This window comes from Cupressus sempervirens, chromosome 2 (genome assembly GCF_028749045.1).
Source record: "Cupressus sempervirens isolate cs-2001-9-10 chromosome 2, ASM2874904v1, whole genome shotgun sequence".
NCBI lineage: Eukaryota > Viridiplantae > Streptophyta > Pinopsida > Cupressales > Cupressaceae > Cupressus > Cupressus sempervirens.
The window spans coordinates 431,952,487-431,977,108 of record NC_143119.1 but is presented as its reverse complement, the minus strand read 5'-3'; the positions used below and the strand labels follow the sequence as shown (position 1 = coordinate 431,977,108).

Here is a 24,622-nt window from a genome sequence, read left to right as displayed (position 1 = left end):
GCTATCATTTACACCATTTTTGGGTTTTTCAACCAATATAGTAATCTCTGTGAAGTCAACCACCATTAGTCATGTGTTTAATGACTGTTTTAAGAAAATGACAGGGCTTTAAACTCATATATTCAAGTTTGTGTATTTTTCAGTAAAAAACTGAAGTTACAGTATGGTCATTGGTACAGTACAATTTTCTATAGTTGTTCTTTTGCTCTCATTTGCTCTTCTTTTTGTATCGTAATAGAGTTCAAGCTTAATTCTTAAATTTGAAAACTTAGATGAATTTATAATATTTGTCATTATTGCAATCAATTAGCATGCATGAAATTTGTAACCTAGAGAGCCTATTAAATTTAACATTAGATCTATTTTGGGTTCACATCAATGAGATTTGGATCGGTATTCAAATTGTTTGGTTTTCTTTTTGAGTTCTTTTATAATTGACAATTGTATATGGTACAAATTTGCCATGCCATGAATACCCAAGTTTTGGGGATCAACATCTGGGCAGTTGAGCAACTCAGATTTACAAACAGAGTGATTGGAAAGAACAAGTGGCATGCCCTTTGATAGCCAATGTGTCATAATTGTTAATTTCTACACCAATAGAGATCTTGGCTTTAGCATTTTTCCCCTTTTTGCTTGATATTATGGAACATAAACGATGAAGTTTACTTATCGTATACTCTCATGCCTTACAAATGAGAAGAAAAATAAATTGAATGTTGAGTAAAATACAACATCTAAGATCACCTACACCAGTTACCCATATATGATTATGACACCCATTCACTGTGCTATTTTAGGCTCAAACTCAAGCCAGCCCCAGTTTGCATATAATCCAGCTCCATTGTCATGTTGATCCATATCTTCTGGAGGCAATTTCCTTCTCCGAATGCCTAGTATTGAACTAAGTTTCTTCCTGTACGCCGCTGCCATCATTTCTGCTTCATCAAAAACTTTCTGCAAAAACAACCAAACAGCAATATCACAAACTTCAATATTAATAGTTTTGCATGGAGGGAGTATAACTGGATGATTATCCTCAAACTTATGCAATCTGCTAAAGCTGGTGGACAATAAATACTTCAAATTTTATAATTTCTTCACATTCCGTATGCTTCTTAACTATAATTAAGCTATGCACTTCATCGAAATGCTTTCTTGAATCTCATGAAATAAGAAACTGTATTTACCTGTTTATTTGAAAGCATCAATCCCTTCTCACTCTCAAGATCTGCAGTGCTGCCACCAGGATCCACCTCAATGTATTCAATAATATTCTTAGCAAAACAGTGAAAGCATCCAAAGTATATGTTTAAAGTTGCATATAATGATTGGAACTTCTTGTCTTGCATATTAATCTAAAATATCTAAATTTGGCTGTAATCTTACAGAAATATCTAAAAAACACATATTTCTCCAAAGATTTTTTATAATGCAATTCGGTACAGCACATGGGAAGGTAACATAAATTCTAGTTTGATCTCAAATATAGAAAATGATGCTTCTTAATTAGAACACTTTGAATCTTGTAAATCTTCAGTTTCCATGGTCCCTTCAATAAAAAATTTATTCAATACACATTCCTAGCATATATGGTTTCTCAAAAAGATTGGCAATGAAAATATTTCAATACCTTTGCTGAATAGATCAACAATATTAACGTTAAATATTGGCTATGTGCAATGGTGTATATAAAAATCCTATACAAATTCAAGAGGCTTCTAACACTATAACAACTAATCATTCTTTTGGCTATCCATAGTAAATCCATAACAAATGTCTGGGAAAACCTAATATCACATTTTTCCTATAAAAAAAAAAGTTTCTAAAAAGAAGAGATGAAGAAAATGATAAGGGTGGGGAAGTGGAGATTAAATGCAGCTCGAGATGGATAAGAGTTTACCCATGTTTCCGGAAGCCTGAGCTCTGACTCTCTAGACCTCACCAATGACATGATGTCGAAAGAGGAGAAGGTTGCTGATAGGACCTGTAAAAATGTTCAACCTGGAACCTGTGTCAATTGCAATGCGGTGACTGAGGAATTGGATAAGCTAAAGGCTACAATGGGGGACCTGGAAAGAAAGACCAAGTATCTCAAGGTTCATTTTGAAGGTTACGCACAGCTCAGCCACCTCACTGTGCCTGCTTCAGAAAAAGATGCTGGGAGCAGATAGCAACAATGAAGGGAACTACAAGGAACTGTTTAAGTTCCTTACTGACAACTGGTCTAATATTCTGCAACAAAGTGGTTGCAAGATCAAACGATCTGGGTAGAAACACATTCCCAGGTGTTTTTTGTTATCCTGCTGATAATGGCTGCAATGGCATGATGTTAGTTATCTATCTGTTTAGCTTGCTTTTGTTTAAGACTGTTAACAGCTATATTTTGCTAATAGGTATGACCCTATATATGTTGCTCATAAGACATTTGTTCTATTAGCTTAGGTGATAGGTTTGGTTACAAGACCAATATTATATCTTTTAGATTAGATGGTAAGATTATTCTGCTTGTTAGGTTGGCTGTCTATTTTGTTTGTGGTGGTTTTATATATTGTAAACAGTGTTGTCAATGTGTTGTTAGACACGCTAAATAATTTCAATCTAATAAAGGATAAAAGCACTTATAATTAATTGGATAATGTACTTATTGCTCTCACAAATAGATCTCTCCAATTTACAAATGCCTATGTTATAATGGGACATCGTACATTGATTATAAAGCCCATTCTTCTCATTATCTTGCAATGTCCATACTTGTAGATAAATGCTCTATAGTTTTTTACTGTTGTTAATGTGCTGTTAATTTAGATGTGAAATTCTCATTTAATCCTATCCTAGGATGTGTCTAAGGCTTTATTTTTTACACTTTGTAATCTATCCAATTCATTTACAGGCTAACAACAAATTCATCTTTGGATCAGTCTCTCTCAATGTTACATAGCATTAATCACAGCTTTTGTCTTCAGATGTGATAGGTGTTTTGGTTGTGGGTGATTTCTACAAGTTGTAGGGTTGCTATCAACTCTGATATGGTTTCAAAGCACCAGATTTGTGACTACCTATCAGTTTTTTGGGAGATGCATCCTTGAAGAAAAATCAGCTCATCATAGAGGAAAAATTTCTGGATTATCTTCACATCCACAAAAAACCTATTTGGTTCACTCTCAGTTTGCCAAAATTCAACCAAATTTGCAAAATTAATAAAAAACAAAAGAAAACAAGATGCAGCCATAACTCTTTTTCAGCTTAACAAAAGAGTTTTTGTTTACACCCTAATAACCCATTTGTTTCTCTCTCAGATTTTGTATGCAGTGAGTAAATTTTTCAGAAATCATATCAAAAGGGCTGTTTTGTTGGTTATCGGCTGCCCAAATTTAGCTTTTTCTTCCTTTTTGCCATAACTTTTGCATATGACGTCAAAATTGGGCAAAACAGATATCATCAGAAAGTTGTATCTAAGCACTTTTCAATGGTTTTGGTTTCATATTCAGATATATCTCCATATGTTTGGTACAATCAATCAAAGTCAGATCTTCTCTTTTTGCTTCCAAGCTCGTATTTTTTCAACAATATTTCAGATTTTTGTGATTCTTGCGAAATTAACAAGGTGATTCAATGCTTTTCAGATCTATATATGCACTTTTTCTAGATCTTGTCCCCAATCTATTTTATTCATATTGTTATGCTTTCACTATTAGAATATTGTAATGTTTCTTTAATTGTCATCTTAGTCATTAATTTATTGGGTAGTTTCTATTTTTGTCTTTTGTTCACAATTGTTTCTTTTGGAAACATTGACTTTGTAAATCTATATAAGGAGTTTAATAAAACATGATTTGTTTCCTGTGAGCTTTTCTCTATTTTTGCTGTTGCAGTGAATTATATGAGTTTTTTTGAAGTCATTTCAACCTGCACTCATTTGGGAATGAAAGTACATTGAATTAGCTTCATTTTCTTTCTTTGGCATTGAATTTCATTCAGATTTGTAGGAGTTATGGGCCTTTTTTTGACTGCTACTTGCCAGATTTTTCTGTAACAATCTGGTTGCATCATGTAGTACAGGCTTGTATGGAAGAGTTATGATCTCCAAATGGATGCATTTGGAAGAGGAGTAAATCAGCTTTGATTTGGTACTGGTTTCAAAAGTTCTTGTTAAGTTTTGTGCAAGAAACCCTCACCCAACAAGGGTTTTGACAAGAAATTAATTATTTGGGTACTTTTCACTGTTAGAAATTCCTGGAAATTGGCTTGATTGAAAGCTTGAAAAATGTAGTTTAATATTTCCATGATTGTAGGAGTGGAAAATATTGTTTGCATCTTCAGGCCCTAGTTGGGTAACTCTGTATTTTTGACCTTGTAGAAGCGTTACCAGTTGGCTTTCGGCCCTTGTGTTACAAAACAACCCTACCCAAGTTGTATATATGTTGTAAAATGTTGCAAAAGTTTGAAAATTGGTAGCTTCGGTCAGAGGCTTATGAATGAAGATCATCAATACAGTGATATTACCATCTGCATGTATATATATATCAATTTACATTCTGTGTATTGATATATATACATACAGATTTAAATTGCCCAGAAAACTATATCATTATATCGATTCTTTGGTTGAATCAAACTTTCATTCATAAATCCCGATCATACAATCATATTTGTTTCCAAGTATAATCTTGCTGTTGGCCGATCTGTGAATGATCGATTTATATATATTTACGTGTTGATCAATCCATGATTGATTATATCTGCCTGTTGATTGATCTGCAAATGATCGATTACATTACAAATAACTGATTCATAATTGTATTATCAATAACAAAATTCCATTGTTAAACTAATCGGTAATTGAGATTTGTTTTGGAAAGACATGACTATGAATAGTCATGTCCCTCAAAATCCAGTTTTGGGTAAAAATCCAATCACAAAATAGGATGACCAGCCACAGCGTGTGAGACAGAGTCTCTCCTACCTTAACGAGAAGGCTCCCCCTTCTCACCGTTCCTCGGATCAACTCAAGGTAAGCAAGAAGTTGAGAGATTTTTTTAGATCCCAATTTTTGACCTAATTTAATATATAGCCGTTGAAGTTCACATGAAGTCAGTTGATAGTTAAATTTGTTATAATCTTGCGAAATGGTAAGATGGTTAATCATTATAATTATTTATCATGAATTCATGAAATTGAATAGGCAGTTAGCCATTATGATTATTTATAACTTGTTATGATAATATGATTTGATTACGGAGAATTTCCTTGCAAGGAACACGTCGAAGGGGTAGAAGCATTGTCAAAAAAAATTAGGCACAGGAGTATCACCATCACTGGGTAGATGGGTTGAGGACCTAGCGACTTGAAATAGGATACATCTATAGGACCTGCATGAGCTATTTAAAAAAATAATTTGAGAAACATAAATAATTGAGTTAAAGTATAAAATGTACCTCAAAGGATTTTTAATGATCTTTCACCATATTATTATAATAAATATATCTATATATGTACATATAGACATAAAAATGAAATGACACCATTTTATTATATCAATTTAATAAAGTGATGTCACCCTATTAATATATTTAAATGTACATATATAATATAAAATTATAATAATATTCAGATATAATAACATTTGAATTATAATAATATTCGAATTATAATCCTTCCAACTTTATCTTCCAACCTTATAATCTTTTCTCTCTTCTTTGTTTTTAATCGGTTTAATACTTGGAATTTTGAATCGGCTATAATCTTTTGAAACTGACGGAAGCCAAAGAGTCTTGATCACTCTCCATATATGGAAGCCGTGAGGGAGAGATGGGAGGACCTTTTCCTTGGTACCCAAACTTCTCCCTACCTTGCTACGTTCCAGATTTCCCTTGTTTCATTAACCAATTCGACCCTGCATTGTTACATTTACATCTTGCCATTGATACAACTGCAAACTGCCATTGAAACGTCTGCAAATGCCCTTGATACATCTGCAATCTGCCATTAATACATTTGCAATTTCCAACCTTGTTCAAATTGTGTGTTTTCAATTCAGCCGAGCAAGTATTTTCCAGCTAGGATACTGAGGTCAAGCGCTGAAGAAATCAAGAGGGAGCCGATCAAATTGCGAGTTCCCCAAAGGATACATATCAGGTCATGAGTTTCCCTTCTATATTTTTGAGTGCACATTCTCCTACAGCCAACTAAGCTTAGGAGTCTCCTTCTTTAAGACTATGATTATATTATGCAATTTGCTGACCTAGACTATCCAATCAGATAGTATCTCTTATAGGAGAGTTTTCCAATGCAATAAAGCCTGAAATAAAAGGTACAATAACATCGAATTTCATAGCAAGAAACTACAGTATTTATCATGATGATAACTTGTTTGATATTACAGAATTGATTCTCTTTTAAGTAGATTTATTCATGGCAAATGAAAGCTAAGTAAACATAAAATGAATCCATAAATCATTATGCCAAAGGAGATTAAAATTAAACAATAAATTATGTAATCTTTAAGAATATCTTTTTCAAATCACAAATTGTGATAAGCTGGAAAATATATATATATTTTATAATTTAGTTGAGAATCAATAGGCAGAGCCGATTGCTCTGAGATCCGAGCACCTAGGATTCACCGATTGTAGAGCCATGGAAAAGGGTGAAGAGGTGAGATAGAGTCTGCAATGATTTAGAAAATAAAAGTCAGATATGATACATTAAATCTAGAATAATATCATTAAATGGCTCATGCATGATCCTGTTATTGTAATCTCTTGCTATCAAGTCAAGTGGCGTGATTAGATAACAGGGTGCTCAGTGGATGACAAGAGGATTCCTGTCTATTCCGGGTAGGAAGGGCCTCTCTCATTAGAGATTGTGTGGGGATAACTTTTGGTCCGAAGTTGGGTAGTTAAGCCCCTGACAATGTTTTACCTCTCTACAAGATGTTGGATGTGCGTCAAACTAAGATAAGCTATACATTCAATTGTTGTTAAAAAAAAAGTATTTTTACTTTTATGATGTATATGCAAGACTAAGGTAAGATTAATTGAGTTATATCATCAGTACAGTTATTTTACATTTAAATGTGAGAGATAGATTTATATGACGGATTGTTATATCAATCTTTCATTTATATGAATAATAAATATGAGCATATCTTCTAAACTTATGTTATTGCCACAACTAAGAAATCGGAAGGAAAGGAATGATACAGTGGTATTTGAAGTCCTAATTGATTCAATGGTATCTGAAGCCCTAATTGATACAGTTGTATGTCATGCCCTAATTTTATATAGTGGCATTTAATGGTAATCATCATTTGATTTTGATATAGCGGTATTGGATGGTGGTCGTTATATGATATTGTTATAGTGGTATTTGTGGACTAACTTGGGTGGTTGCAGAAGCATCCCTAGATTGATTTCGGTCTCTAATTCCATGGTATGTAGTTTTTAATTTCATTGATGGTGTTTTCAATTTTTAATTTAAAAAATTTGTTTAACTGATTTTAATCGTTAATCCCATTCAGATGAACAAAATTGATATAACTGTCTTCCTATGAAAATGAAGTAATAACTGTATTTTTTTTAGTATGTTAGTTGTTAATTAAGACCTGGGAAATCTGGTTGTTACAAATTTTGTAAGGGGTGTTACCAATATTCTTTCCTCTTACCTTTCAGAAAAGAATCCACTTACCTGCGAAGCAAGTAATAGGCAAGATGAAACCTCTAACTCTACTTCTATCTAAAGTTGTAAACGGTGATACCGTAAACTAATACTAACTCAAAGGCTAGCTGAAAGCGTACCAGTTTGGCTCCAAGTCTTGTTTTAACCTATTCTATAAGAATAACCTCTACCATTAGAGCACAAAGACTTCCAGAAGTAGGGAATTCTAACTATTTTTCATGAGTTTGAGATGGTAATACAAGCTACAATCAAAGCTCCTAGTCTATGTATTACCACAACTGCTCTCAGTCAAAGCTTCAGCTCCAATTGCTCTTAAATTACTATGTTGTATTATTGAACACACAATAATAACATGATCAAAGACAATAGGCACAAATTACAGTCAAAGCTTCTAATTTTCTCTATCACAATTGCTTCCAGTCAAAGCTTCAAATCCAATTGTTTCTTGTATTCACTTTTCTCCCAAATTCGTACTACACAATCAAAGTTATCCTTGCACAAATGTGGCAGAGCTTTCTTGTATACAACAAAAGATGATTTTTATGTTGAAACTACAGCTTTGAAAGAGATCTAAGCATCAAATATAGCATGCTTATTATAGATGAAACCCACCATATGATGATAGTGGGCATCATAATGGGCAACTAAGCCTTAGTGTTGATAGTGGGCAACTATGATGTAGTGGACAGCATTGAAGATAAACCTTAGTGCTGATAGTGGGCACTATCATAAGGGACAGCATTGAAGATAAGACTTAGTGCTGATAGTGGGCAACTATGATGACTATGAAGATGGGCAACTATCATTGTGGGCAACGATTTGAACGATCCCTGATGAATCTCTTCTGCTGATCTGCTGTAATTTTATTATTTTTAAATTTGTTTTCCCTGTTTATTAAAATTTTCTTGCAAAACTAGATGGAAGTTGCAAAAGAGTTTGATTGTTTTATGTTTTTGATGATATTTCAATAAGTAATAACATAAGTACAATAACATGAACCAATTCTGAAAATATATTCCAAATACAATCAAAGCAATTTCGCTTCAAGTAGATTTTTGAATATAAAACCTAATTTGTAACTAGATGAAGATTTACAATAATATCCAGAGAATTACAACCAAAGAAAAACCCAACCTGAAGGCGTGAAGGAGAAATACGAGCCCAGAAGGAAGCTACGGCCAGGTTCTGGCTCTCTAATGCTGCATGTGGAAAGGAATATGGTTGTCAAGTGCTGCCGTATAGCTGCAAATATGACTGCCAGGTGCTACCGTACAGCTGCAAAGTGCCCACACGTGGATAGAATGCCCAAACCCCAACTAAAATTCTGACTCAATATTGTGTTTTCCAGAAGAAACAATGCACAATCTCTAAGATGCTTCTAGCTGCAGTAAATCCAAACCACTGTTTTGGGGGCTATGTCCCAAACAGGCAAAGCAAGTGGGGTTGGCGTCCCAAGTGCTGAAAGCTCAACCAGAGCCCAAATCACAAATCCAAGATGTAATATGTCAATTATGCCTTCGAACTTTGTCTTTACCTCCTTATAACCCACCAAACATAGCTCTAACCCTAAAAGTGTCTCCATGTGGCATTGGGTTATAAAATAATATATTTCTCATTTTTTAAAGTGGTCAAGTATCCAAAAAATGACCTTTTTTCCAATAGAAAGAAATCCGTTCACCGAATTGCTCTGAGTCAAAAGAGAAATATTTAGAAAAGTTCAAGACCTTTCCAACAAGCTATTACACCAAGGGATATTCACCCAGATGAGGCCAAAAAACCCCTTATTACTCCAAAGTGGTTATAGCTTAGCCTTATTTAAATTATTAAAATGCTAACTTAGGAGAATCTTTAAATATACTAAAATATTTCCCAAATAGCGAGCTGATAGCCAAAACACCTCTACAAGGTGAAATTGAACTCGTCACCTCCTATGACTGATGCCGGATAATCTGAAATAACTGACAGTCTCATCCCTCAAAATTAGGGATGCTCCTAAAAATAGGAACATCTCCGAATCTCCCGAAATTGAAACCATAGAATGATCTAATAGAGACTCAAGACTATAACCCATCTTCGACTCCTAAAATGTAGGAAACTCCTACAATTAAGGAATTTCTCTCAACTGCCCTCCTGCTGTCTAAAACTCCAGATCCGAACACTATATACCCTGACTGAGTCTCTAAACACCACTGCCAACCTATGAGACTCCCAGATAGGCTAACTCTATTGTTTCTGATGTCCACTCTAGGAAGGGGACATGACAATCCTCCCTTTCCAGAGATTGCTTGTCCACAAGCAATGAACAAACTCCTGTTGCGCCACTCTGATATACACTCCTGAGTGTGTGAAATGAAGCAACACATCAAGGATCACCCAATCAAATGCACTACATAGGATAATACCAAGATCCCACACTGGATGAGAGATTTCTCACAACCAAGGTGGTAACATACTGGAATCCTTGTGAGACAAGGCATCAAACAAAACAACACCCGGATTCCAACACCATTTGAACCAGCACCCGTCCATCAGGTATAAATAGGGATAACTGGAAACCTCTATCATGCCATATCTCTCCACAACCACTGTGATACCATCACGAAAATAATAATCATCCAAAGCATCATGTCTGCTAATACCCACATCATCCTGTAACCATGATCCTGGATGAAGTCTCTGTGATATAGATGTGATAGCCCATGTCGGAAACTGCTTGACATAATGTTGGATCGTTTGCTGGTCCCACCAACCAATCCTCCCAAACTGCTGAGTCAGGTGTCTACAGTCAATAACTCTATCCTCTGAAGATGGGAGCGCACTATCGCAACACAGAAAGTATAAGTCTTGCTTCAATATCCCCATAGCCTTATGAAGAGCATGAAAATCTGCCATGGAAAATCCTCCACTATCCTGCTCATTAGTCATAAGAGCACTCCAACTGAGTGTAGATAACATCTATCGAGTGACATCAAAGTGCTCAATCGCTATGTCTACCCTCCTGTCATCAACTCTGAGTTGTCTAATCAAGTGATGAGGAGTCTGAAAATAATTGTTCTCAGGCATGTGTACTACATCTGAATCTACACTATGGTAAAATATTGTGTCGGAGTCATGTACATCGCTATAAGGAGTATCCAATATGCATTCACTAATGCATGTATCCTCTTTTATAGTATTGCAACTTTGTACCTCTGAGACCACCTCCTCTGTCAATGATGAAATTGTTGTCACCACACTATGCTCACTCTCATCAGCTCCCCATGTGTGTGCACATACAATCGAATCACAATCTTGGGATTCAGTGTCACTATGAGTACACACTACTCTAATTTCTAGGGTATGGTCTAAGAAATCAAACTCATCATGACATGAAGTCTCATCACCCAATGCCTCTGAAATACCTATGTCCGGATTACTCTCTTGCGCAAACTCACCAAAATAATCCTAACCCTCTGTATTACTTGTTGTTCCATCCAAATCAACACTGGCCTTTTCTTCTGTTGGAAGAAATACAATTCTAATGGATGATTCCCTTTGTTTCCTTGCATCATCTATCTGATTATGGCATTCTTTGACTCTTTGGAGATGTTGTCTTTCTTGGGCAGCATCTTTGCTTGCATAGCTCTATCTAACCAATATTTATTCAACTTTTGACAATGTTTTATATCATCTACCCCAAAGAACACAAAATTAGGCTTATTATGACTTGTACCATTCCCATCATCACGTCCCATGCTTGCACCATGTGTACCCTCAAATATAGAATACAAATCATTGTTCTCCTCTTGACCAAAGGATGCCACATCTTGAGGTAACAAAGCTTTGTCACCACTATTATGAACTTCAGAATTATTATGATGTGTTCTAATTATATTTTGGACCCCTTTAAGTGTATTATCATAGAAAGCATCATGGCCACCACTTGCATACGGGCCTTCATAACTATTCCCAAGTGAAAGAGTTACCATATTACAAGAAGGAGGGTGTAAGCTATTGCTGCCCCAAATCAGAGTTGTGGGAGCCTCTTCCATGCTTCCATTCCAATCATCAAACAACACCCCATCTTGATTCTTCACATGCTTAGATAGAAGTGGCTCAAAGAAGTCTTCAACTTGGCTTCTATGAGATTCAAAATCAGACTGCCAGCATACTAAACTTGTCATCCCATTCTTAAATTGAATACCATCATCAACGTCATTACCTCCATTTGAAATAAATGTTGCCTCATGATTTGAACTGCTATTGCAAATTTCAGAATAGGCCTCACACCTTGGTGTCACATTTCCAACATCTCTAATGGTTTGTCCCCTTATTGTAATCTCTTCCAATTTGTGACCAATGACTTCTTTATTAATATTTAATATTTCTTTCTCTTTTTGTTGTTGAAAGGAGCTTGTAGATACCCAGTTATCATCTGCTTCAGGTACACCCATAAATTTTGTAAAGGAAAGGAGGTTGCGTATCTCCTTAGGAAGAGAACAATACTGATGGTAGCTACTCATAATTGCAACATTGAATGTCTTGGCAAGAGGCATCTTACTTGTGCTTGTTAACGAAGATGAAATCTTAGAGCACCCATTTTTATTTCTAGCCATGGTATTGGCCTGTAACTAAATTGATTTCTTTTCCAATAGGCTGGCAGGTTCTAGGCTCTCATACCACTGAACGATCCCTGATGGATCTCTTCTGCTGATCTGTTGTAATTTTATTATTTTTAAATTTGTTTTCCCTGTTTATTAAGATTTTCTTGCAGAACTAAACGGAAGTTGCAGAAGAGTTTGATTGTTTTATGTTTTTGATGATTTTTCAATAAGTAATAACATAAGTACAATAACATGAACCAATTCTGAAAATATATTCCAAATACAATCAAAGCAATTTCGCTTCAAGCAGATTTTTGAATATAAAACCTAATTTGTAACCAAATGAAGATTTACAATAATACCCAAATGATTACAACCAAGGAAAAACCCAACTTAAAGGCATGAAGGAGAAATACGAGCCCAGAAGGAAGCTACGGCCAGGTTCCAACTCTCTAATGGTGCACGTGGGAAGGAATATGGCTGTCAGGTGCTATCGTATTGCTGTAAATATGGCTTCCAGGTGCTGTCGTACAACTGCAAAGTGCCCACACATGGATAGAATGCCCAAACCCTAGCTAAAATTCTGAGTCAATATTGGGTACTCCAGAAGAAACTATGCACAATCTCTAAGATGCTTCTGACTGCAACAAATCCAAACCACTGGTTTGGGGGCTAAGTCCCAAATAGGCAAAGCAAGTGGGGTTGGTGTCCCAAGTGCTGAAAGCTCAATCAAAGCCCAAATCACAAATCCAAGATGTAATATGTCAATTATGCCTTCGAACTTTATCTTTACCTCCTTATAACCCACCAAACTTAGCTCGAACCCTAAAAGTGTCTCCATGTGGTATTGGGTTATAAAATAATATATTTCTCATTTTTTAAAGTGGTCAAGTATCCAAAAAATGACCTTTTTTCCCAATAGAAAGAAATGAGTTCACTGAATTGCTCTGAGTCAAAAGAGAAATATTTAGAAAAGTTCAAGACCTTTCCAACGAGCTATTACACCAAGGGATATTCACCCAGATGAAGCTAGAAAACCCCTTATTACTCCAAAATGGCTATAGCTTAGCCTTATTTAAATTATTAAAATGCTAACTTAGGAGAATATTTAAATATATTAAAATATTTTCCAAATAGCGAACTGATAGCCAAAACACCTCTACAAGGTGAAACTGAACTCGTCACCTCTTGTGACTCATGTTGGATAATCTAAAATAACTGACAGTCTCATCCCTCAAAATTAGGGATACTCCTAAAAATAGGAACATCTCCGAATCTCCCGAAACTGAAACCATAAAATGATCTCATAGAGACTCAAGACTATAACCCATCTCCACCTCCTAAAATGTAGGAAACTCCTACAATTAAGGAATTGCTCTCAACTACCCTCCTACTGTCGGAAACTCTAGATCCGAACACTATATACCCTGACTGAGTCTCTAAACACCACTACCAGCCTGCGAGACTCCTTGATAGGCTAACTCTATCATTTCTGATGTCCACTCTAGAAAGGGGAAATGACACTATCATATATTGTACTCAAATAATTAAAGTTTCCAATCTATATATTGGAGCTTCTTGTATCATGTAAAACACGAAGTTGTAAGAATGAAGTTGTACACAAGAAGTTGTACATGTGATATTGTACTTATTTTTAGACATTAATAAATGAACTATCTTTATTGTGTGGCTAGGTTTTTCCCTTCAAGAGGAAGGGTTTTCCTAGGATAAATACATGTCTTTTCTTCATATGTTGTCTTGATTTTCCTATATACTGCTGCTATGTGGTTCTAGCTCTAAATTCAACATTTTACAATGAAGGGGGACTCCTTTATATAGGCACAAGAGTTGAAAAAAAGATGGACGAAAAAGTGGGAGCAACTCAACCAACTTTGACCTGGTCTAACTGATGAGAGAAATTATTGGGTTACATGTAATTGCACGTGCAACTCGCATTACATGTAATTGCACATGTAAGTCGTATTACATGTAATTGCACATTTTCATGTAATACATTCTCTTCAATTACAAACATGAAAGAAGAACAACAACAAAGACGGAAGAGAACTGAAACAATCCTAGGGATTGTCCTGAAAGGCCTTATACTTGGCAATGCTATCCCAGATGATCATAGGATCGAGAGTTTCTGAACTTTGTGCCACTGCATTCATCTTTATAACCATGATGTTACATCTTTCAATAGCTTGATGTGGTCAAGCTTTTCTCACTCAAGTTGTCGTGAATTCTCCTTTGTAGATTTGCACATTTTGGATTCTTTAACACTTTGAAAACCTTCTTGACGATGTCCAAATGTAAACTTGGAATAACTTTCCATTAGCACCTTTAACTACTTTTTTTTTTAAAGTGCAGTGCTTGGCGCATGGGAATGCGTGCAAATGAGAACTTTTGGATTTCAAAGTGTGACTTGGGCTTTCTAGATGTCATTGCATAGAAAATGGATTACATGTATATGCAACATGTAATGAGAAACGGAAAGTGAGATGACATGTGAATGTGGATGGAGGTTGAGCTTACATGTAAGTACAAATGACGGATGAGATTAAATGCATAATGACACAAGAAGTGGAATAACATGTATTTGCTTATGGAGGTGTAAGTGCATATGGAAAGATGGAAATGCAATGTAACTTGATGTGAAGTGAACTTTATAGTCATCTTTGTAGAAAGGTGAAGTCGAAATACACAGGAAAATATGCATATGACATTTTTTGACCTTTTAAAAGTGACTTTTAGTCAAAAACGGGTTTTCGAGATGCAATTACACGTAAGGCATTTTGTGTAATCATGTCGTGCAAGTGGATGCGAAAAGTGAGATGACTGAAAATGGAAGCGGAAAATGGGATTACATGCATATGCAGATGGTGAATGAGATGAAAAACATGTAACTGCATTTGTCGGATGAGATGTGAAGTGTTGTGACATGGAAGATGGAAGTGAAACATGATGATGCTTTCGCATGAAGTGAAACAACAAGTTCTTGGGAGAAAAACTTGTAACTTCTCCAAAGTGGAGAAAATCGGAAAGTAAGCACAAAACACAAAAACTCAAAAGAAAGACGTACCTTTGGCAAATGACTCAAACATGTCAACAAGCAAAGCACTTCAACATGAAAATTCGAATTTGGAATTTGGAAAAATTCCAAAAGTGTGAAAATGAGAGTTTTCATCATTTTTAAAGACCAAATGCACTTTTCATGGCATATATATGGACAAGTGTGCAATAACAAGCCATAATATGCACAGAAATAAAAAGATAAGCATGAATTGATGAGAAAGTTTGAAAATGTCCACTTACTTGGAGGTTAAAGAGCCAAAATAACAAGTTTTATAGACTTGAAGACCAATTCTCCTTCAAATCCAAATTTCAAACAGCGTTTTGACATTTTTCGTACTTGCATGTAATGGACATTCAATGGTCGAATTTGACATGAGAAAGCCAAAAATGTGGTCTCCAAAGACAAGAGCACATATTAAAACTCAAAAACGACCCCTCTTGATCCAAATGTATGGGCTGAAATGCCATTTTTTGAGTTTTTTGAACAAAAACATGACTTTTTAATGCAAAAATTTGGACCATTTATGCAAAAACGTGGCCAAAAAATGCATGTTTTTGAGTCATTTTTGACTTGTGAATGCGAAAATGACTTCCCCAAATGCTAATACATGGATCCAAATGTAAAAAAAAGTGGCTTTAAAACGCATAAAAATGGATTATGAATTCATTTTCAATGTTATAAAACCCATGGCTAAGAAAAAACAACCCTATTGGAGAAGATCTCATGCAAAACCATCAAGTAAATCTCTCACAATCTCCAAAATCAGGTTCTTGGAGGCCCACTACATGTGTTTTTCCAAAATCGAACTTTTTAGGAGGCATGGCATGTTTTAAAATATGCACAAGATGCAAATTGGACCTTTTGGGATGGAATGCATATTTTAAAAACTCCCCATAAGGCAAATCGCACCTTTTGAGAGGTTTGACATATTTTAAAATATGCACTTGGTTAAAATCGAACCTTTTGGGGAGGATTGCATATTTGAAGTTAAAGCTCATGTTTTTGATGCAATGACACATTTCAAGTGAAAGGTCACATTTTTGGTGTAATGACACCAAAGAGGTCCACTTTTGATACTCTTTATGTTTCTAAGTTGAACTTTATATGCAATGACATATAAAATGTCCACTTTTGATAACTTAAAGTCATTTAATAAACATATATCAATTTAATTTCATTAAAATGTTATTTTAATGGGACAAACCATATTTATATATCATATTAAAAATATAACACATAAATATCATTTAAAAAGTAACATTTAAATGAGCATTTGATTTAAATATCAAAAATTAAACTGAAACTATATAGTTTATATAGTCACTTTAAGTGAAAAATCAAAAAGTAACTCAACTTTAAATTATAACATAAAGTGCACTATAGTTACTTTAAGTAAAAATTTAAATGATAAAGTAACTTAAAAACATAACATAAAGTGAATTTAAGTTATATTTTTTAAAAATGAATGTCAAATTACAAATATAACATGATATTTTTAATTCGTGTTGTTGCATCAAAAAGGTCCACCTTTTGGGCACTAAAACGACCATATCTTTTGACTGACAACTCCGATTAAACTTTAGGCTAGATTAAATCAAAGGGGAAACCGAAAGCCATGACTTGAGCAAGACCAAAAGACTGAAAACCAACAAACACAAACTAAAAAATAAAGAAAAGGATGTTGAAGGCCTCAAAAATCAAGCATAGGCTTGACAATCAAAGAAATAAAAAAGACTTGACAAAAGCAACAAAAAAGACTTGACAAAAGCCTTCAGTAAAAAGATTAATTATATCAATTGGTGTCGTTTGACTGATCAATACAAACCAATTAAATAATGAAATAAGCTTAGAGAAATGTGAAACTAGTTTGAAAAAGTTTCGTACTATTACCTATATTTTGTGGTGACAAAATGTAGGACAACATTATCAATAAAAAAATTCCATTGCTAAATTAATCGGTAATTGATGTCCCTCAATGGGCATACATATACCAAATCCTGATCAGACCAAAAGGCAATCACAATATCAAGAGTGCAGAGCCTTCCCTTGGTTTTGATAAATATTCAGATTTGTAAGTAAATAACCAGTATTTCTTACTACTGTTTTTTGCATCATTCTTACACTTGATAAGTACAGAGATATCCATATTCTGATTGCAATCTGTAAGAAGAAAATTAAAAGGACACATACAGTTGTGATCTAACATAGATCTAAGCATATTTTCACAAAAGGGTATCCATTTATGCTTTTGTTTTAATCCCAGGAAATCTTCGAAACAAATTATCCCCAAAAAAATGATCTTCTGTACTAATTAGGTTTAGGATGAATGGTAACAGTCCAACTTTAACCATTTGTTTACTTGTATTCAATTTTTATGTGATTCGTAACCCCTTAAAGGTTATCTTAAAATCTGTATATCTTGTGGATGTCTTCCCTACATCGACTTGTGACCAGGAAGAAGGAAGGCAACAAGCAGTTGGGGCAGTTTATGTTGAAAGAGTATCAGATGGAGTGACCAGTGGTATTGGGTATTGTAAAGGGTGTTTACATGTTGATTTTGCTAGTGCTAAGTTATCTTTGATGTTGTTTGGGTTTTGTGATCCTTAAAAGCCATATTTACTGTTTGTAGCCAGTAGGACAAAGAGTAATTGTGAAGAAGAGCATAGAGTTGGGTAAGGTGTAGTGGAAATGAGGCGTTGTGAGACCAAACTATATGAAAGTCTGATTTCATTCCAAATGATGAGTTGCCAAGGGGGTGGTCTTAAAGACATGGTGTCCATGAGGATCTCTAGTTGAGTAGGACAAGGGCATTGAGCCCATTGTTGTGAAATATGCCTGATTGGCATTATAATGTTTCCAAGTTGTTGAGTAATCAACCCAAGCCTCTACATCAATATGGACCACTACCTGAACCAGCCACACGAAAGGAAGATCAGCTTGGGATATTATCACAGACCATGTCGTAAGAGTTAATTTGTCTATTGCTAATCATGATACAAAGTGAGCTATATTGGACCTTGAGTATCCCCTTAGATCTCTCCATTCCAAATAAATATTGCAGTAACTCGTCTTATTCCCCTTGCACATGTAAATTCCAAACCATTTCAAAATGACACTTTAGAGGAGCTTAAGTATATCATGGGTTTTGCATGTTACAATGGATCAAAGGTTTGTCTTCTAATTCCAACTCATCTTATTCCCCTTGAACATGTAAATTGCACACCCTTTGAAAATGATACTTTAGAGGAGCTTGAGTATATCATGGGTCTTGCATGTACAATGGATCAAAGGTTTGTCTTTTAATTCCTACTCCTCGCATTGAAACACCCTCTCCATCTACATCGTTTGTTGTTCTTGATGACCTTGGTATTGGCTCGTGCATAGCTCTCATTGATTCAATACATCCAAACATTGTTCTTCCAAACATAGCTTCTTTGGATTCATAACTTGCAAGCATATCATCCTTATTTAAGGAGTCTTAAATTAAAGATCTAGAATATTCTTAGTTACTGATTGGGGATATTCTTAGTTACAATTCGGGAAACGAATCCAATTTGAGCACGTGAATTGGATCCATGGACTTGCGATTTTTTTTCCCAATTAGGATTCGTGGAGGATTCGTGAATATATATATACGAATCCGATTTGGGCACGTGAATCAGATACATGGAAACGCAATTTTTTTTCCCAATTAGGATTCGTGAATAAATATATATATAGTTTAGAATTATGTATATTTCTCTCAGTTTTTAGTATATATAATGCATAAAAGGGTCATTTTAGGATTAAAAAGCAAAAAATATATTTTAAAAAGTCATATTAAATAACTTAGACCCACTTAAAAATGTCGATCCTTGAGGATTCATGCTTGGATTTGTGCAGATCCGGGCAGCATCCTTGTTCTACACAGTGGATTCGTCCGGATTCGTGGCAACAAAGATCCTACCCGGATTTACACGAATCCGGATCCAGGTCGGATCTGGATCCGGATCCAGCCTCTAGGGCATGAATCCGGTAACTAAGAGAATATTAGCTTGAGGACATTCATCACCTCTTTGTTGAAAACCTCATCAATGCTATCAACCCATCGCCTGTGGAGCTTGTTCCACATCATTTTTTGTGGAATTCTAGATTGTCATCTTTTACTTTATTTGGGTGTGTACTTAATTGGTTTATGGCATCATCATCCTTCATGGACACAACAACATTTGAGCAATTTCAAGAAACACACACAATTTGGATTTGGATTCATATCTCTTCTAGTTTACAAGAATGGCTTCTCATATTACCAATGTATTTATTGCTTCCTAAGGGGAGAAATGTTGTTTGCAAGTAGTCGATTGTGTTTTTTCTTCAACCCATAGGAGCTGCTCTGTCATTAGGGGGGAGGATTCCTATTCTCTTTTTCTCTCTCTTACAAAGGGACATTTATTCTACTTGTGTCAAAAGAAGTCCTTGGAGGGTCACATTGAGTTCTTTTCTTTCACTAGTGTAGCTATTTCATTTTCTATCTTTTGTGTACAAGGTTTTTCTCATAGGATTTTTCTCCTTTTCTTTGATTGTGAGAGATTGCATGTTTTCTGCATAGGTACATCATTAGGCCATTTAGTTGAGATGCATCCATGCATTCATCTTTAAGATTTTAGTTTCTCCCTAACTCAATCTTAACGAGGGTGTTAGAGCAGTAAGGGCATTATCTAATTAATTATATAACGAGATCCTATATTATTATATTTACGTAAGCTAAACTTAGGAGTGTTTTTATCTTGCATTAGATTGAGCTTTATTTAGCACATTTCTCATCCATCATGATGTGGAAAACTATCGAGATTTCTTTTAATCCTCCCCTAGAGTTCGCATCTAGGATGTTATCTTTATGTTCTTATTAGCATCTATTGTATTCAGTGTAATCTATCCAATTCATTTGTAGATTAATCTTGATATCAGCTTCCTCTTTGAATAAATCTCATCCGAGATCAGAGAGCACTAATCATAGTTTTTACCTCTTTAGATGTGATTTATGGGAGTTATTGGGTTAGCTATAAACCCCAAAACTATCAATAGTGATCAATTAAGTAAATACAAAACAAGGAAGATAGGTTTGTTAAATGGTTACAACTGCTACTATGTAACCATATGTGACTAGTTACAATTAATTTTCTATATAGGCATGCATCAATTATAGATTTTCTATCATTCTTTATTATTTATCATGTGCTATAGCTTACAATGTACAGAAGTAAGGTAGAGAAAAATTAAAAATATCAAAATTGCCATCACATCTATCTCCCCCTTAAAAAAGTGGACACCTTTGTTAACAATCAGACACCATCCAGTTGAAATGTAGATGTGGGCGTTGCAGTGAGGCTAATGGGAAACATTGTTTTTAAAAATATAGTGATTTTGGAGTGCACTGAGAGAGAAGGCAAAATTGGCATTCCAAATGTTGGTAGAAGAAAAGAAACAAGATGAGAGAAAGTGGCTTGAAATCGCTTGTGTCTCAAGGTGAGATCACAGCATTATATAGATATAAATATTAACTACTGCAGCTGTCAAATTTTAATGTTACATCCACCTCATTCAATGACAGTACAAGAAGCTCAGGAAGGACAAAAGGTTTCTCTGGGTTTTCCGAAGGCTTGACCTCATTGTCCCTAAGGAAAAAGAGGATGTTATTTGGAAATGCTCATGGCAGAAGATGAACGCAATGGGTTTGGATGGTTGCAATTCCCCGTGGTGGAAATCAGCTCATCTATAGTGGCCCATCTCTAATCTTTGTGTATGGCTGGTGAGTAGTTAAAAAATCCAAAATTGCTTGGAGACACAATTGTTTAATTCCCAGCAGTAGATACTAAATAACCAAGTTTTTGTCTACTTGGTCATGGTTATATAAAGATATTGGTAGGGTACTTGCCCATGGAGAAAAGGCATTGCCAGCACATAAAGGTCACAGCTTCAACCCTCAGGTATTTGTCTCCCTTTAGTTGGTGGTTTTCTTCAGACTGGGAAAACAAAGCTCCTAACTCAGAAAAATTCAGTTCCCCTGAATGTCTAGACTTTCAACAGATGACAGTTTTTTCAGCATCCATGCTGCCTCACTAAGGGGTAAAGTTTGATGTCCATGCCATCAGATGAATAAATAGCTTTAAAACTTAACTATTGTTGATATTCAGTTCCTTATTTTTAATCTTCTATGCTTATTTTACAATATTTAAGCATGTAAAGGCTCTTTGAGACAGTTTTTACCAATATAATGGAGACCTCCACTTAACTTTGGAGCCTAATTTAAAGGTTTTCAATTTTGCCAGCATATAAATATAAATGCCTAGTTAATGAAAATGCTGAAATATAGATTTTATTGGCAATCCATTGCAGTAAGTTGTGTAATTATCCATACATTGTAATTAGTGTTCCAAATAAAATAAATGTTTTAGCCCAAATTGATTATCTCATTATTGTCACCTTAGATAGTGTGCATCAATTACTTTTTGGTTATGTATAGTTGTGTCTTGAGCAACAATCATTTGATTGACCAGCCAATAATTGTAAATTAGGTGTCAAGGTAATGGCTTTGATGTGATATGTCCTTGTATCCAATTACTACATTGCATCATATAGGCTCCATGGTATCAATACTTGCCGAGTACTCACAAGTTGATAAGGCGGCCAAGTAACCCGCATTCAAAATAAACTACTATGTGCAAAAAAGTCTGGCAAGTACCCAGTTGATCCCCTTAGTGAGTACTCACCATAGACTTGCCTGCACATAGCAGACACGTCCAAACATAGAAAAATAGGGCATGCACAAAGTCACACCTTGTCCAATGTCTAAGTTTGTATATTTTATTGGGGGGATTAAATCATTACTTTAAACGGTGGGTGTAGGCAAGGAATTGAATCTTGCAGGGTTTTCTCAATCTTCAATCATAATTGTTTCAACTTTCACACGTGTGTGGCTATTATGTTTCAGGCCTGTACAGTTCCCTCAAACTCTAGCAACTAACCAATCTTCCTATCATCACTAGCCTTCACCAAATTGTAGCAGTGTATGGATGTGGTCTCACTCTTGTGGCAAAATGTCGTACAACGGGGATGTCTTGCTTGTAAGGTGGAGATTGTTGTACGGTTGGAATGACTTGCCTGTACGGTGGCAATGTTTCACCCATATGGTAAAAATGATCAGCTCATATGGCAAAATGATGTACACTGCAGATGTCTTGTTTGTAAGGTGGAGATTTTTGTACAGTTGGAATGACTTGCCTGTACAGTGGCAATGTTTCACCCATACAGTAGAATGATCAGCTTGTACAGTGGATTATTATAACATACAGTGGGGATATGACTATACGGTCACTCACAACCCATGTATCATATGATGTCTGTACAGTTCCAATATGCCCTTTACAGTGCATTCGCTTGCTCTTCCACATCATTCTTCCAAATGGCAATTCCATCTGGTGGTATCCGACCTCAAATGCAAATATTAAGTGGATGCACACTAAAATTATCAACACAACACTTAAGGCGAAAGATCTGGAAATAATTATTTATTCTGGAACATGAGTACAACTCCTTCAGATACAGATATTACAGATTTGGACCACGGGCATAATAGGGTGAGGAGTGACTCCCACTGAAACTACAGATGCTAGAGTAGGGAGAATATTACACCTCCAAAATGGAAGACAAGTTGAACTGCAGTTGGATTTTGCTAATACAAAGAAAACATAAGATTCACCATGCCTTCAACTATGCCAAACTTGGCCTTATAAATGGGCTCCCGAAAATTTCCCGAAGGATTACAAATGTGACGACACAATTAAAACATAACCAATAAAAAAGGGGGCCCGAAGGATATTATTATTAAGTTTTGGGGCCATACAACACATAATGTTAATTGAATGAGTTAATTTTATTGCAAATATTAAAATCCTCCCAGCCCAAGAAGCACTCATCCTCAAGCAATTGCAGACTTGGATGCTCCAAGTCCTGTTCACCTTCCCATGTGGACTCTTCAATTGGTAGGTCCTCCCAACAAACTAGGTACTCTTTGATGATATGCGACCTTAACTTTTTCTCTCTGACATCAATGATCTCTACAGCAAAATAAGTTTTCTTTCTTTGTCAATGGTGGGAGTTCCTCTAAAACCGTGACATGTTGACTAACTGCCTTTTCGAAACATGGAAAAATGAATGACTTGCCTCAAGAAGGTCCAACGTGTAAGCAACCTCACCCACTCTTCAAACCACTTTGTAGGGTCTATAGAATTATGGCTTCAACTTCTCAACACCACTTTTCTTGTTTATACAATTGTAGTTGGAGGTAAACGAAATCTCTTACCTCAAAGCTCTTCTCTACCCTAAGTCGGTCGGCACACATCTTTTGTTGATTCTGAGCCCTCTAGAGGTTTTCCTTGAGAGACCTTAGGTTATCCAAGCTTTCCTACATCCAGTCCTTGGCCCTCGATGCACAATTGTCGCCTAATGCCAAATCTACAAATGTTGAAGGTTCATAACCATAAAGTGTCATGAAAGGTGACATATCTATTGGCATGTGATAGGCAATGTTGTAACAATGCTCTCCTATATGCATCCAATGGACCCACACCTTCTACTATGTTGAAACATAGTTATTGAGTAGTCCTCCAACCACTTGTTCACAATCTTTGTCTAACCATCTCTCTGTAGGTGGTAGCCTGTACTCGGTGAAAATTCTTTTCATGCCAAGAGAAATAGTTCTATCCAAAATGTGCTAAGGAAATGAGTATCCCTGTCACTGACTATGTTCCATGGAAGGCCATGTTGAAGGGAAATGAGAGCATCCCAGAAATTCCCATCTGAGATCAGTATGCACATCCTGTATACAAAATTTTCTTGTACAACTTCTAATCAGCAAATACAAGTGCATACTACTATGCCATAAAAGCGGAAACAGACATAGTTGATTTCCCACAATTAAAACCTTAAAGGAAAGTGATTGCAATTTACCGATCTAAACAAAATTCAGCAGCATTACGACATACAGATTATTACTCTATAATCATAGAACTAGAAGAATGAGACATAATAGAGAACACAGATATACGTGGGGAAAACCTTTCCAAGTAAAAAACCCCACCCTCCAAACCTTCAAGCTAATGTATTATTCAGTAACAAGTTACAATACATTTTCAGCCTTCACATGAAGATTTACATCTTGCTCCATTCTAGAGAAAATCTGGCAGCATAACCCTGTGCAAATATCTTCTCATCTCTCACTCTCACACTACTATTGCACTACAAC

General features: G+C 35.5%; 1 protein-coding gene across 4 annotated transcripts in view; it reads right to left on the bottom strand.

Annotated features, from left to right (window-relative positions):
* Positions 1-390: 390 nt before the first annotated feature.
* The window catches only part of LOC149572937 (protein PIGMENT DEFECTIVE 338, chloroplastic-like), a 199,628-nt gene continuing 175,396 nt past the window's right edge, over positions 391-24,622 (bottom strand). For 2 of the 4 annotated variants that reach the window (XM_089814053.1, XM_089814054.1), the window contains 2 exons: positions 1,191-1,239; positions 391-957 (listed from right to left, as the gene is read on the bottom strand). In XM_089814053.1, the coding sequence (XP_089670179.1) occupies positions 784-957; positions 1,191-1,239 (223 nt within the window). In that variant the 3' untranslated portion in view covers positions 391-783. Of the gene's footprint in view, positions 958-1,190; positions 1,257-24,622 lie in introns of all 4 variants that reach the window. The other 2 variants (XM_089814056.1, XM_089814055.1) reach the window with 2 other exon arrangements.